This window comes from Ovis aries, chromosome 13, assembly GCF_016772045.2.
Source record: "Ovis aries strain OAR_USU_Benz2616 breed Rambouillet chromosome 13, ARS-UI_Ramb_v3.0, whole genome shotgun sequence".
Taxonomy (NCBI): domain Eukaryota; kingdom Metazoa; phylum Chordata; class Mammalia; order Artiodactyla; family Bovidae; genus Ovis; species Ovis aries.
Genome location: NC_056066.1, coordinates 46,887,868 through 46,901,511, shown reverse-complemented (window position 1 = coordinate 46,901,511; position 13,644 = coordinate 46,887,868). Strand labels below are relative to the sequence as shown.

General features: G+C 42.6%; 1 protein-coding gene across 2 annotated transcripts in view; it reads left to right on the top strand.

Moving 5' to 3' along the window:
* The window catches only part of SLC23A2 (solute carrier family 23 member 2), a 138,169-nt gene that overhangs the window by 50,191 nt on the left and 74,334 nt on the right, over window positions 1-13,644 (top strand). For both annotated transcript variants that reach the window (XM_027976819.3, XM_012188662.5), the window contains exon 2: window positions 575-792. In XM_027976819.3, coding sequence (XP_027832620.1) covers window positions 685-792 — 108 coding nt within the window. In that variant the 5' untranslated portion in view covers window positions 575-684. The remainder of the gene's footprint in view (window positions 1-574; window positions 793-13,644) is intronic.

The window sequence follows — 13,644 nt, the reverse complement described above, 5'->3', positions numbered from 1 at the left end:
GTTGTAGCTCCCAGGCTCTAGCACAGGCTCAGTAATTGTGGCACACAGTCTTAGTTGCCTCTAGTTGCCTCGCGGCATGTGGAATCTTCCCGACCAGGGATCGCACCCGTGTCTCCTGCATTAACAGCTGCATTCTTTACCACTGAGCCCCCAGGGAAGACTTGGGCTTGTCACATTTTAAGTGCTTAGTATCCTGTGACTAGTGACGAATGTATTGGACAAGACAGATGTAGGATATTAACATCGTTGTAGAAAGGTTCTGTTGGATAGTGCTGGACTAAAAGATAGATACTGTAATGCATGTCAAAGAAATGCCTCTTCTATTTTTTTCCTCCCTAATATTATGATATTTTTGATAGTCAATTTTGGTGGTCCCCCTCTCCAGAGGGTGGTTCAGAATCTGAATGACTATAAATGAAGGTGGATGAGGACTTGAAAAGTGATAAAGTAATGAGTGTTTTTAATGTTTGGATATAATTGTACTCTGACTTTCCTGTGCAGGAAACACAAGGTCTGTGTGTCTTGTGTGTTGTTTGTATGCTTGACATGATTTGGCTGCTTTCTTTTTTTCTAGGTGCTAAGAAATGGCACTTGTGGGGCTCATCTCTGCCTGAGAATCGGCACTGGAAGAGCTGTCTCTGAACTTCCAACCACTGCAGTCCCCAAGCTACTCTTTTTCTCTTAATGATGGGTATTGGTAAGAACACTACATCCAAATCCATGGAGGCTGGAAGTTCAGCTGAAGGCAAATATGAAGATGAAGCGAAGCACCCGTCTTTCTTTACTCTTCCGGTAACAGCATTCCCTGTCTTCCTTTCTTCTTAAGTCACTGTAAAGTAGTTTCTGCATTGAATAGGATTAACATTAATACTTCTGTTCTCAGTGAAAGTTAAGGCGATTGAAGAGCAAATGCTTTTCACACAAGATAGTCTTTGGGAACCCTGTTGTCTGACAATGGTTGGCTTGCTTTCTGCCCAGAGTCAGGGCTTTCCTGGTGGCTCAGAGGGTAAAGCGTCTGCCTGTAATGCGGGAGACCTGGGTTTGATCCCTGGGTTGAGAAGATCCCCTGGAGAAGGAAATGGCAACCCACTCCAGTATTCTTGCCTGGAGAATCCCATGGACAGAGAAGCCTGGTAGTCTAGAGTCCATGGGGTCGCAAAGAGTCGGACTCGACTGAGCGACTTCACTCACTCACTGCCTGGACTCACCTGATAGGATTAACTCCAGGAAGGAAGCATGCGTTGCTGTGCACACTGTAAAACTGGCCCAGTGTTTACTGTGTACTAGAGGATGTTGAAGGCTTAATTTTATCTCCCAAAATGTGTTTTTATGAAATAATCTGTGACCCAACTTCAGACTTGTATTTCAAGGTGGGAGGATGAATGAATGCATTCATTGTTTGGAACCCAAATGTCCGTGACTTGTATTATGGTAATAGCATCCAAGATAGAGATATTTTGCCTGGATAAGTGATATCAGATAAGTCAGATAAGGTTGATGACACACATTCATTATATTCAGTGCTAATTTTTTTTTCAGATATAGGATTATGATTTGATGTGTGTAAAGATACCTATAGTGTTAGTTTAAAAAAGAAAAACCTCTTTAGAGGGATCTTGCCTCAGGTTTTTTCCCCCTTAATATTAGAAATGGTAATGTCAAGAATACCATTCTAGGATTCTTTAAAACAGTGTCCTGGAATTTGCCTTGTTGCAAATACCCAGTAAGAAAAATACGAACACAGCATCTTTGAGTACGTTGGTTGACCAAATCTACAGTAATATTTTTATTTTTACTCTGTGAAATCAGGGAGATATTTCACTGATTTTGTAAGTGGTGTTACTTGTTTTCTTTCTTCAAAGTAGAAATTTCTGTTATACTGAAGGCTTATCTAGAGGAAGAGAGAAATCAGGTTTTCAGATTTCAACTGGAGCATCTTTGAAAAATGAAAAGGAAAGTTCATGCCTGGGTTTTGACTTGTCTCTCCTGCACCATTTGCTCAGCAGACCATTTACCCTGCCCTACTCTACTTGAGAGACAAAAACTTTAGTTCAGTTGGGTCTGCTTTGTCATTATGGTTTAGGGATTTAGGCTTATTTTAGCATTCAGATTGTGATAGTACACAATTAGCGGTTAAATTCACCCATATATGTTATCAGTTTTCATATTCACTGTTGTTTTTTGTGTCCCTCTTCTCTTTGTTCACTTGTCTTTTAAACCATACCAAGGGTCTGTGAATGGTCACTGTCTGTGTGTGTTTGCACTTCTGAAAATAACTGTATTTTGCTCTGAACTCTTGAATGGATTTCTGTTAACTGTACAGTACAGCCTCCCGTTCTAGCTCCATTTTTCTTTAACTGCTTTCTTATGGTTTGTAAGTCTTTCTCTAGTGCTTCCTTCTGGCTGGATTCCCCAGTGTTATTTTCCAGTTTATTAATTCTTTGTGTGCAGTTGTGTGTTTACGTTGAACTTTCATTGCCATGATTGTATTTCTTTTTTCTAAAGTTACTATTCAGTTTATATCTGCCTGTTTTTGGTTCTTAATTTCTTATATGTATGTGTTTTTAAATGTTTGTGAATTTTAAAATGTACAAATGACCTTAATGTACTATTTTTCTCATTGTTCTATTATACTTTCATCTGGTGTGAAATCCTCTCGTTACTTTTGATATTTTCTTCTCTCTCCCTGCAACTCCCTGCTTCTCTCTCTATAGTTTTGCCTTTTCTTTCCTGGATCCAGTCCAGAACCTGGTCTTACAGTGGGAGGTCTTCCTGTCTTCCCCCGGTGGTGCAGACCAAGGAGTGAGGAGACCTGCTGGCCCTTGTGTACTGCCTGGTTCTGGCCCTCCCCCTATGCGGGGACCCCTGAGCCCCTGTTTCCCCATGGAAGTTGCCTGACTAAGGTCTTCTGGGCCCAGAGCTTCTTGGGTCCCAATGTCCGCCCATTCATTGTTTTATGTTTCTTGTATTCTAAAAGACTTGTCAGTTTCTAGCCTTGCCTGTTTGGAGGTTTTCCAAATGCCATTGTTTTTTTAGGCGTGCAGTTGGGAAGGAGTATTCCTCAAAGCCTTAATTTCCAGATTCATGTTCACCAGGAGTACAACAAGTATATGGGAGCTGGGAATATGGATATACTATGTAGTTAGACATAAAAATAATGTGAATATAAAGTTAATTTAACACTTGAGCAGTTTCATTTAGAGATGTTATGGAATTTTTACTTTATTCTTTGGCTATAAAAGTTAAGCATTAAAAAGGGAGAAGAAAAAGAGGAGTAATAGAACTGAAATCAGTGGGATTGAGCTACTGGGAGGAATGTGACATATCAAGGAGAGAAGCTGTAAAGATCAGCACGTGAGCTACCAGGATGACTTAGAACAGGGATGCCAAGAAGTGTGTTAACATGGGCTCCCTCAGAGCTTATAAGAAAATAGAAGATGAAATAAAAGAAGGAAAACAGATGAAAAGCTTATCCAAAAATGTTCATGAAGAAATAATTCATGTGTTGGAATTTGAGGTTGTAGAAAGTTTTTGTCAGAAAATATTTTGTAATAAAAATAGGAACAGTATGCCGCCCTTATTTAATCACTAGTTAAATTACTTACGCTAAGAAAACTTAAAAAATAAGGTAAAAGGCAGTTTGAAAATATTTATTATTTTTATTTATTTGGCTGTGCTGGTCCCTGTTGTGCATGGGGGATCTTCAGTTTCCTTTGTAGCATGCAAACCGTTAGTTGTATCACGTGGGCTCTAGTTGCCTGACTAGGGGGATCAAGCCTGGCTCTTGCATTGAGTATGTGGAGTCTTAGCCAGTGGAGCATCCTAGTGGGATTTTGAATCTCATTTTGAATGACTTCTTGTTGATAGGGCGGAGGTAGGGGGTTAGGTTAGAGCTGGTCCCTTTTTGATACCCAGTTGGTAGGATTATTTTGGTCACTGCCTCTCTGCTCTTAGGACATGCATCCATCTCCTTCCTCATTCAAGGACCACAGGGTCTGCACACTAATTTCATAGAATCTGATAGTCTTAGAATTGAAAGTGGCTTTAGAACTTTCGTAGTGGTTCTGCGGAAAGGTGAAATGTAGGACTTTGCCCAAAGCATCTAGCTAACGTGATGTGTTAAGTTTATCAGTTGGATCACACAGGCTCTTGTCCCCAAGGAGTTCACAGCCAGGTGAGCAAGACAAGGGCTGCACATGCATTGATCATCTGAGTTTCACTGATGTTCCTGGGGATAGTCTTCAAAATAAAGAGTTGGGAGTGGTGGTGATTTAACTGCTCTAGTTGATGCTCCAGTGGGAGCAGTGGTGAAAAATAATACTCAGTTTTGTTTCTTACAGCTACTTGTCAGTGTTAGCATCTGACTGACTTTGTGGTTCTGGTTGTGGTTTTGTTTTCTTCTCCCTATAATGTGGCCCCTCGGTGGGTTTGAGAAATGGTGTTTTGGATTAGAGGGTTAGTCCTCCTAAGAGAATCTCTAAGCCAGTTTCAAATATAGGTGATTTTCTTTTCCTTCTGACTATATTCTCTCATGGAAAATGTGATTGCATTAGAAAAAGACAGGTATGGGTAGAGGCAGGAGGTGTTGAGGTGGGGAGAGGACCCTTGGCTATGTTGGTCTCTGGATGCAGTGGCAGCTGAAATGGACCCTGAAGTGAAAGGAGGCAGGGTCAGAACATGTCAGGATAGTGCAGGGGAGGGGAGCAATCTGAGGCAAGTCAGGGGTGGAAGAGTAAAGGTGTGGAGGATGGTGTTAGAACAGTAGGCTAGAAGCTGAGATTCCGGGTAGTTCCTGAATGATTGATTGGCTAAAAAGTTTAGAAGTTTGTAGTCTATCAGTAAAAAGCTCTCCAAGAGTTTTGACCAGGGGAGTAACCTAAAAGGTTGTGCTTTAGAACACCCTGGAGTTGGGCACAATTAGAGAAGTGTCATTTGAGTCAATTCTGGCTGCTGTAACAATTTACCGTAGACTGGGTGACTTAAGGGTTTTCCTGGTGGCTCAGACAGTAAAGAATCCTCCTGCAATGCAGGAAGCCTGGGTTCGATCCCTGGGTTGGGAAGATCTTCTGGATAAGGAAATGGCTACCCACTCCAGTATTCTTACCTGAAGAATTCCATGGACAGAGAGGAGCCTGGCAGGCTACAGTCCATGGGGTCTTAAAAGAGTCAGATACAACTGAGTGACTAACACTTCCACAGACCTTTCTTTCTTACAGTTTTATTGGAGTCATGGAAGAACAAGATCAAGGTACCAGCAGATTTGATTCTTGATGGGGACTTTTCTTGGCTTGCAGACAGCTGCCTTCTCACAGGATCCTGACAAGCCTGAGAGAAGCAGCTCTGGTGTCTCTTCTTAAAGGAATACTAAGCCTGTTATGGGGGTTCTACCCTTAAGACCTTATCTAAATCGAGTTACCTTTCAAAGGCCCTACCTTCTAATCATGTTGGGAGTTAAGGCTTCAACATAATGAATTTTGGGGGGATGAAACATTCAGTCCATAACAGATATCTGTTGCAGTTCTCATTTAGCAAGTATTTATTGAACACATTCTGTATTAGAGGTGGCCCATATCTATGCATAAAACCTTCCAGTTTACTTTTGGCTTCAAGTAGTGGGTGAGCAGGAGCAGTGAGTGGATAGTTCTAGCACAGTAGAGTGAGCATTGCAGTAGGAATTCCTGGAGCATACAGTTGGAGCCGACTGGAAGAGCCCTGGACTCTTTTGGGGAAAGCTGGTTGAGGGGAGTACAGGTTAGGACAGGGAGGGTCAGGGAGGCTTCGGAGATACCAAAGTCTCAAGTGTGGGTAAATGCAGCAGGAATGGAGATGAGGCTGATAGAAGAGATGCTGAGGAGATTTTGAGAGCTGAGAGAGAGGAGAAAGTTAAGGGTGACATTTAGATTTATATAAAAGGAACGTGGTTGCGTGATGGTACCTTTGCAGAAAAGAAGTACAGGGAAAATCATAGGTTTGGAGGATGGGGGAAGATAGAAGATAATGGATTACATTTGAGAAACTGTGGATTTGAGATGCTGATGAAATTCTTGGAGACGCTGGGGCTGTGGAACTTGAAGCACAGAGAAGCAGGAGTGTAATAATAATAAACAATTCTTTTAAAGACATGGGGCTAAGGTGGCTGGTGGCTGGATCCAAAGAGAGCTGGCATAGGAAGAAAGGAGAGTTGAGAATCTCACTGTTGGAGATGCCTACCTGTGGGCGGCTTAGAGCACTGAGACAAGGACATCACTGCCTCTCAGGGCCTTACCTTATCCTGGCTTTCCAAAATGTAAACATTGAAAAGTAACCAATAGGGCAGCTCTGTATTTGTTTTTTTCTCTAGATCTGTGCCACCTCCAGATTCTCTAGCTCTTGTGCTGCTAGCATAGTAGCTGCTAGCCGTATCTGGCTATTTAAATGCAAATTAATTAAAATTAGATAAAATATAAGTCCAGTCTCTCAGATGGACTAGTCAGCTTTTTTTTTTTTTTAATTTGCTAGCTGATCTAGCCCTTCCTAGACTCTAAAATTCAGGCTCTTATTTCCCTGTTTGCTTTGGAGTTAGAAGTTGGGCCTCAGGCTGGCTAAGACATCTAGAGGCCAGTGTGCTGGAGTGCAGGGAGGTGGGACAGTGGGAACAAAGCTGGCTGTTACTCAGAACCAGGTTTGGTGATGGTCTTAGGAGTGAGTTGCTGGGGGTATAGGTGTAAAAGATCTCGGGGCATCTTATGTTAGATAATTGTTTCCTCAAATGCTGTAAGTGCTGATTTTTTCAAAAACAATTCCTATGGAAGGAAATAAGTGAAAATTTATTTCATTTTAATGTTAAAGACTCATGACAATAATGAGAGAGAGAATAAGCCATACATAGAGGAAGAATAATGAATAAATCACATAAAGATCAAGAGACATGCAAAGCCCCAAGGTTTATAGACATTAGGTCATATGTTCAGTTCAGTCGCTCAGTTGTGTCCGACTCTTGGAGACCCCATGAATCACAGCACGCCAGGCCTGTCCATCACCAACTCCCAGAGTTCACTCAAACTCATGTCCATTGAGTCAGTGATGCCATCCAGCCATCTCATCCTCTGTTGTCCCCTTCTCCTCCTGGCCCCAATCCCTCCCAGCATCAGGGGCTTTTCCAGTGAGTCAACTCTTCACATCAGGTGGCCAAAGTATTAGAGTTTCAGCTTTAGGATCAGTCCTGCCAATGAATACCCAGGACTGGTCTCCTTTAGGGTGGACTGGTTAAATCTCCTTGCAGTCCAAGGGACGCTCAAGAGTCTTCTCCAACACCACAGTTCATAAGCATCAGTTCTTCAGCACTCAGCTTTCTTCACAATCCAGCTCTCACATCCATACATGACCACTGGAAAAACCATAGCCTTCACTAGATGGACCTTCGTTGGCAAAGTAATATCTCTGCTATGTTCAGAGTTGGTATTAAATAGGAGAAAGATAGTAAAAGAGCTTCTCTATATCCCAGGGGAATCTTGTTAGGCAAGTTTGTGTGCTTTTAGAGGCAGGGTGCTGCACTCAATATGCCAGTAAATTTGAAAAACTCAGTAGTGGCCACAGGACTGGAAAAGGTCAGTTTTCATTCCAATCTCAAAGGAAGGCAATGCCAAAGAATGCTCAAACTACCGCAAAATTGCACTCATCTCACACGCTAGTAAAGTAATGCTCAAAATTCTCTAAGCCAGGCTTCAGCAATACGTGAACCGTGAACTTCCAGATGTTCAGGCTGGTTTTAGAAAAGGCAGAGGAACAAGAGATCAAATTGCCAGCATCCGCTGGATCATGGAAAAAGCAAGAGAGTTCCAGAAAAACATCTATTTCTGCTTTCTTGACTATGCCAAAGCCTTTGACTGTGTGGATCACAAGAAACTGGAAAATTCTGAAAGAGTTGGAAATACCAGATCACCTGACCTGCCTCTTGAGAAACCTGTATGCAGGTCAGGAAGCAACAGTTAGAACAGGACATGGAACAACAGACTGGTTCCAAATAGGAAAAGGAGTATGTCAAGGCTGTATATTGTCACCCTGCTTCTTTTAACTTCTATGCAGAGTACATCATGAGAAACGCTAGGCTGGAAGAAGCACAAGCTGGAATCAAGATTGCTGGGAGAAATATCAATAACTTAGATATGCAGATGACACCATCCTTATGGGATAGTGAAGAAGGACTAAAAGGCCTCTTGATGAAAGTGAAAGAGGAGAGTGAAAAAGTTGGCTTAAAGCTCAACATTCAGAAAACGAAGATCATGGCATCTGGTCCCATCACTTCATGGGAAATAGATGGGGAAACAATGGAAATAGTGAGAGACTTTATTTTCGGGGGCTCCAAAATCACTGCAGATGGTGACTGCAGCCATGAAATTAAAAGACGATTGCTCCTTGGAAGGAAAGTTATGACCAACCTAGACAGCAAATTAAAAAGCAGAGATATTACTTTGCCAACAAAGATCCATCTAGTGAAGGCTATGGTTTTTAGTGGTCATGTATGGATGTGAGAGTTGGACTGTGAAGAAGGCTGAGCGCCAAAGAATTGATGCTTTTGAACTGTGGTATTGGAGAAGACTCTTGAGAGTCCCTTGGACTGCAAGGAGATTCAACCAGTCCATCCTAAAGGAAATCAGTCCTGGGTGTTCATTGGCAGGACTGATCCTAAAGCTGAAACTCCAATACTTTGGCCACCTGATGCGAAGAGCTGACTCTTTGGAAAAGACCCTGATGCTGGGAAAGATTGAGGGCAGGAGGAGAAGGGGATGACAGAGGATGAGATGGTTGGATACCATTACTGACTCAATGGAAATGGGTTTGGGTGGACTCCGGGAGTTGGTGATCGATAGGGAGGCCTGGAGTGCTGCGGTTCATGGAATCACAAAGAGACGGACATGACTGAGAGACTGAACTGAACTCAACTGAGGAAATGTGTAAGGAATGAATGCAGACCAGCATGAAATCAGAACAAGAAAACAGAAAAGAAGCCTTAAAGAACTGCCATACCCTAAGGGCACTGGCCAGGAAGTACCGCCAGGAAGAGGCTTACTCTGCAGTTCCCCTGTGTTGGTAGCTCCTATATCTTCTGAACCTGGAAGCACATCCAAGGAAAACTAAGTAAATAGTTGGAACTTAACTGTTGGCATAGAGTGGTGATACAGTCTAATGTTTCCACTGAGCCTTAAGTTTTTGTTTTTTTTCTCCTTCTAACAGGCTCTATGAGAATATTTGAGTCTCCTCTCTCAGGTGCCAAGAATAGATCATTCAGTTTGGAGATATTAAGGGGATGGACTGAAGAGTAGCTTTATTAGGTTCAGTTTTATCAAAGAATAGGAAAAATATTCATCAGTGTTCATACAAATCTGTTATTTCAGATTTCCTTGGTATATTTTCTGTGGAGCCATATAATGTTAAGAACCCATGATCCCTAACTTGGTAGGTACCACGCAAACCTTGTAACAAGCTACTTACAGCCCAGTTGACGTGTGAGATATTAGAAAAAAAAAGTATGTATATCTCTTTATCTGGCTGTTTTCCTGTATCCTTTATTATATCCTTTAATAAACTGGCAGACATGAAGTGTTTCCCTGAGTTCTGTGACCTTTAGCAAATTAATCAGACCTGAGGAGAGGGGGTTGTGGGAACCTCCAATTTGTAGATAAATTGGGCAGAAGTTGTGGGAAAGACTTGGATTACTACTTGGGATTGACGTCAAAAGTAGCAGGGGGAGCAGTCATGTGGGGCTGAGCCCTTTAGCACTCTCTAGGTGGACTGTCAGAGTTGAGTTAATTGCAGAACCTCTGGCCGATTTCACAGAGAAATCTTGCTTGCTGTGGAGAAAAATCCTCTCCCATTTGGTGGCTGGAGTGTTAGAGGGGAAGTATTCTGTGTGAGCAATAAAGGAGACACTGGAACGACAGAGTAGGTAGACCAAACTGGATTTTTCTAATACAGCAGGAGATACAGCAAGCCAGCAAACAAACATAAGTGTTAGGGTTTGAATTCAGTAAGGGTGCTGTGGGCGTGCCCATGAGGAACCCCTGCCCAACCCCAGCGGAGACGACATCAGAGTCCTGAGAAATGTCTGGGTGTAGCAGGTCCAGAGGAGGGAGAACGAGGATCTTCTGGCTGAGGGAACAGTGCAACCATGTCCTCCTCTGGGCACAGGTTCATTGTAAACAATACAGTAGAGTTGGGTTGGGCAGTAGGGGTGCTCGTGAACAGTTGTAGCAGAATCAGTTACACTCAGGTTTTAGGGTAGAGAGTTCCTGCTGTGGGCACAAGGAGGTCTGGAGATAAGGAGAGTTAGGGTTTAAAACAGTTCAGGTGGGACTGATTGTGACTTGATCTGGGAGAGCAGAAAGGAAAGGAATTCTTTCCTTCCCAGATGCTTCATGTGAGGCTCTGGGAACACAGATTACTACCCCTGTGAAATTGATCTCCAGGTGGTGAGAGAAGACAGATGATAAATAAGCAGAAGCATCATGTGGTGGCTGGTGACAAGTTCTGTGAAGAAAATCAATCAAGGAAGGGAGATAGCAAGGGATAGAATGTGAAGTCACATTGTGGTCATTCAGGACCTGCAGACTATTGATTAATTTATCCTTTAAAAAATGCTCTCAGTTATTTCCCTCAGGTTCGAAACCCTAGGGAACAGCAATGAATTAAACAGCAATCCCCACTGACCTCACAGAGCTTTCATTCTGGCAGGGGAGACAGGTAATGTACACTAAAAATAGATCACATATGTAGATGTATGTCTAAGTACCAAGGAAAAAATAAAACCAGGAAGAAGGATAGAAACTGCTCAGGCTGATATGTTAAACTTTCAAGTGGCCAGGAGAGGTGGCACTAGAAAATGGAAGACCATCATGGCAGTGTGTGAGCTGCAAGTGCAGAGACACTGAGGCAAGAGGTGCCTGGTGTACCTGAGGAGCCCTGAGGAGGAGGTGTGGCTGGACAGAGGGTAGGGTGATGTCAGTAGACTGTGTAGGCCTCATGGCCCTGGTGAGGATTTTGGCTTTCGAGTTAGATAAAAAGCTGTTAGTGGGCTTTGAGCAGAGGTGTGATGTGCTCTGCCTAATTTTAAGCACTCCTTCTGACTGCTGAGTGGGAAGCCAGCTGAAGAAGCAAGCAGAAGATCAGTCGGGAGGTAATTCCCACAGAGCAGGTGGGCTGACTCCAGCTAGGGTGCCAGCAGTGTAGGTGTGGTGACAAGTGGTCGGGCATTGGAGGAGAGCTGACCTGGATGCTGATGAACTGGAAGAGAGTAGGAACAAGAGAGAGGAACCAAGCATGGCTTCAGGTTTCCCCCTGAGCATCTGGGAGATGAATCGGCCAAGTACTGAGATGGTGCAAGGCAGAGGGAGTCGTGAGTTTAGTGCAGAAGCAGGCTGCTAGAAGACAAGCCATACTTGTTGATACATCTCCCCTTTATGCTCACAAGAGTCCTGGTTTGGTTGATATCTGGTCACTTTAATTACAGCAAAAAGTCATGTGTTAATTTTAGTTGTTCAGTCACTAAGTTGTGTCCAACTCCTTGCAACCTCTTGAACTGCAGTGTGCCAGGCTTCCCTGTCCTTGACTATCTTCTGGAGTTTCATCAAACTCATGTGCATTGAGTCAGTGATACCATCCAACCATCTGATCCTCTGTTGCCCCCTTCTCCTTTTGCCTTTAATCTTTCCCAGCATCAGGGTTTTTTCCAATGAGTTGGCTCTTCCCATCAGGTGACCAGAGTATTGGAGCTTCAGCATCAGTCCTTCCAGTGAATAGTCAGGATTGATTTCCTTTAGGATTGATTGGTTTGATCTCTGTGCTGTTCCAGGGACTCTCTTCTCCAGTACCACAGTTTGAAAGCATCAGTTCTTCGGCACTCATCCATCTTTATGGTCCAATTCTCACATTCGTACATGACTACTGGAAAAACTGTAGCTTTGACTATACAGACTTATGTTGGCAAAGTGATGTTTCTGCTTTTTAATCCACTGTCTAGCTTTGTCATAGTTTTTCTTCCAAGGAGCAAGCATCTTTTTCATGGCTGCAGTCACCATCTACAATGATTTTAGAGCCTAAGAAAATAAAGTCTGTCACTGTTTCCATTTTTTCCCCCTTCTATTTGCCATGAAGTGAAGGACCAGATACCATAATCTTAGTTTTTTTGAATGTTGAATTTTAAGTCAGCTTTTTCACTCTCCTCTCTGACCTTCATCAAGAGGCTCTTAGTTCCCCTTCACTTTCTGCCATTAAAGTGGTATCATCTGCATATCTGGGGTTATTGATATTTTTCCCGGCAATCCCGATTCCAGCTTATAAGTCATGCAGCCAGGCATTTTGCATGATGTACTCTGCATGTAAATTAAATAAGCAGGGTGACCATATGCAGCATTGGCGTACTCCTTTTTGCAATTTTGAACCAGTTCATTGTTGCATGTCTGGTTCTGCGTGTTGCTTCTTGTCCTGTACATGTTTCTCAGGAGACAGGTAAGGTGGTCTGGTATTCCCATCTGTTTAAGAATTTTCCAGAGTTTGTTGTGATCCACACAGTTAAAGGCTTTGGCATAGTCAATAAAGCACAAGTAGATGTTTTTTGGAATTCCCTTGCTTTTTCTGTGATCCAGCAGATTTTGGCAATTTGATCCCTGGTTCTGCTGCCTTTTCTAAATCTAACTTATACATCTGGAAGTTCTTGGTTTATGTACTGCTGCAACCTAGCTTGAAAGATTTTTCCCTTGGACAGCAAGGAGATCAAACCAGTCAATCCTAAAGGAAATCAACCTGAATATTTATTGAAAGGACTGATGCTAAAACTGAAGCTCTGATACTTTGGTCACCTGATGCGAAGAGCTGATTCACTGAAAAATACAGAGTTTGGAGCATGGTTGGAGCGTGGTTCTTTCGGTAGTGAGAGTTTCATGTTGTGGATTGGCTGGGAGATGTATCCTGCTGGCAGATAGTTGTGTAGGCAAAGAAATGTCACAAACCCAGTTGTCTTGTGTAAAAAGCCATAACATAACTCAAAGATAGTTTTAAAAGAAATTCTTTATTTGAATTAAGACTATTTTATCCTGTAAGAATTATATACAAGTGAATTGAGATTTTTTTGGAATACTTTGAAACTAGCCTTATACTTGGGTTATATAATCTGTATGACCTCAAAAAAGAAATGAAAATTTTCTGTGGCCTTATTTCCTCAACTGCAGAAACAGGTGGATTGAAATCTCTCTGGACTGCCTTAGCCAAACCATGCTGCTCAGCTCTTTAGTCTTTTTAAATTCTTCCCTGTTATAAAAATAAATTGTCTCCATTGTGGAAAATTACCAAAATATGTAAAGAGAAAAAGAGGGTTAAAATGGCTCCATTGATTAAAGGCAATCACTGTTACTACTTTGGTATACTGGTGTATGCCTTTTATATTAGCCCTTTTAAAAAGCAATGTACAAACAACACCTGCATGTGTACTGATTATAGAAGGTCTGGGACTTCCCTGATGGTCCAGTGGTTGGGAGTCTGTTTGCCAGTGCAGGAGACGGGTTTGATCCCTAGTCTGGGAAGATCTCACCTGCCTTGGGGCAGTTAAGCCTGCTGCACTGCAACCACTGAGCCCATGCTCCCTGGAACCCATGCTCTGCAACCAGAGAAGCC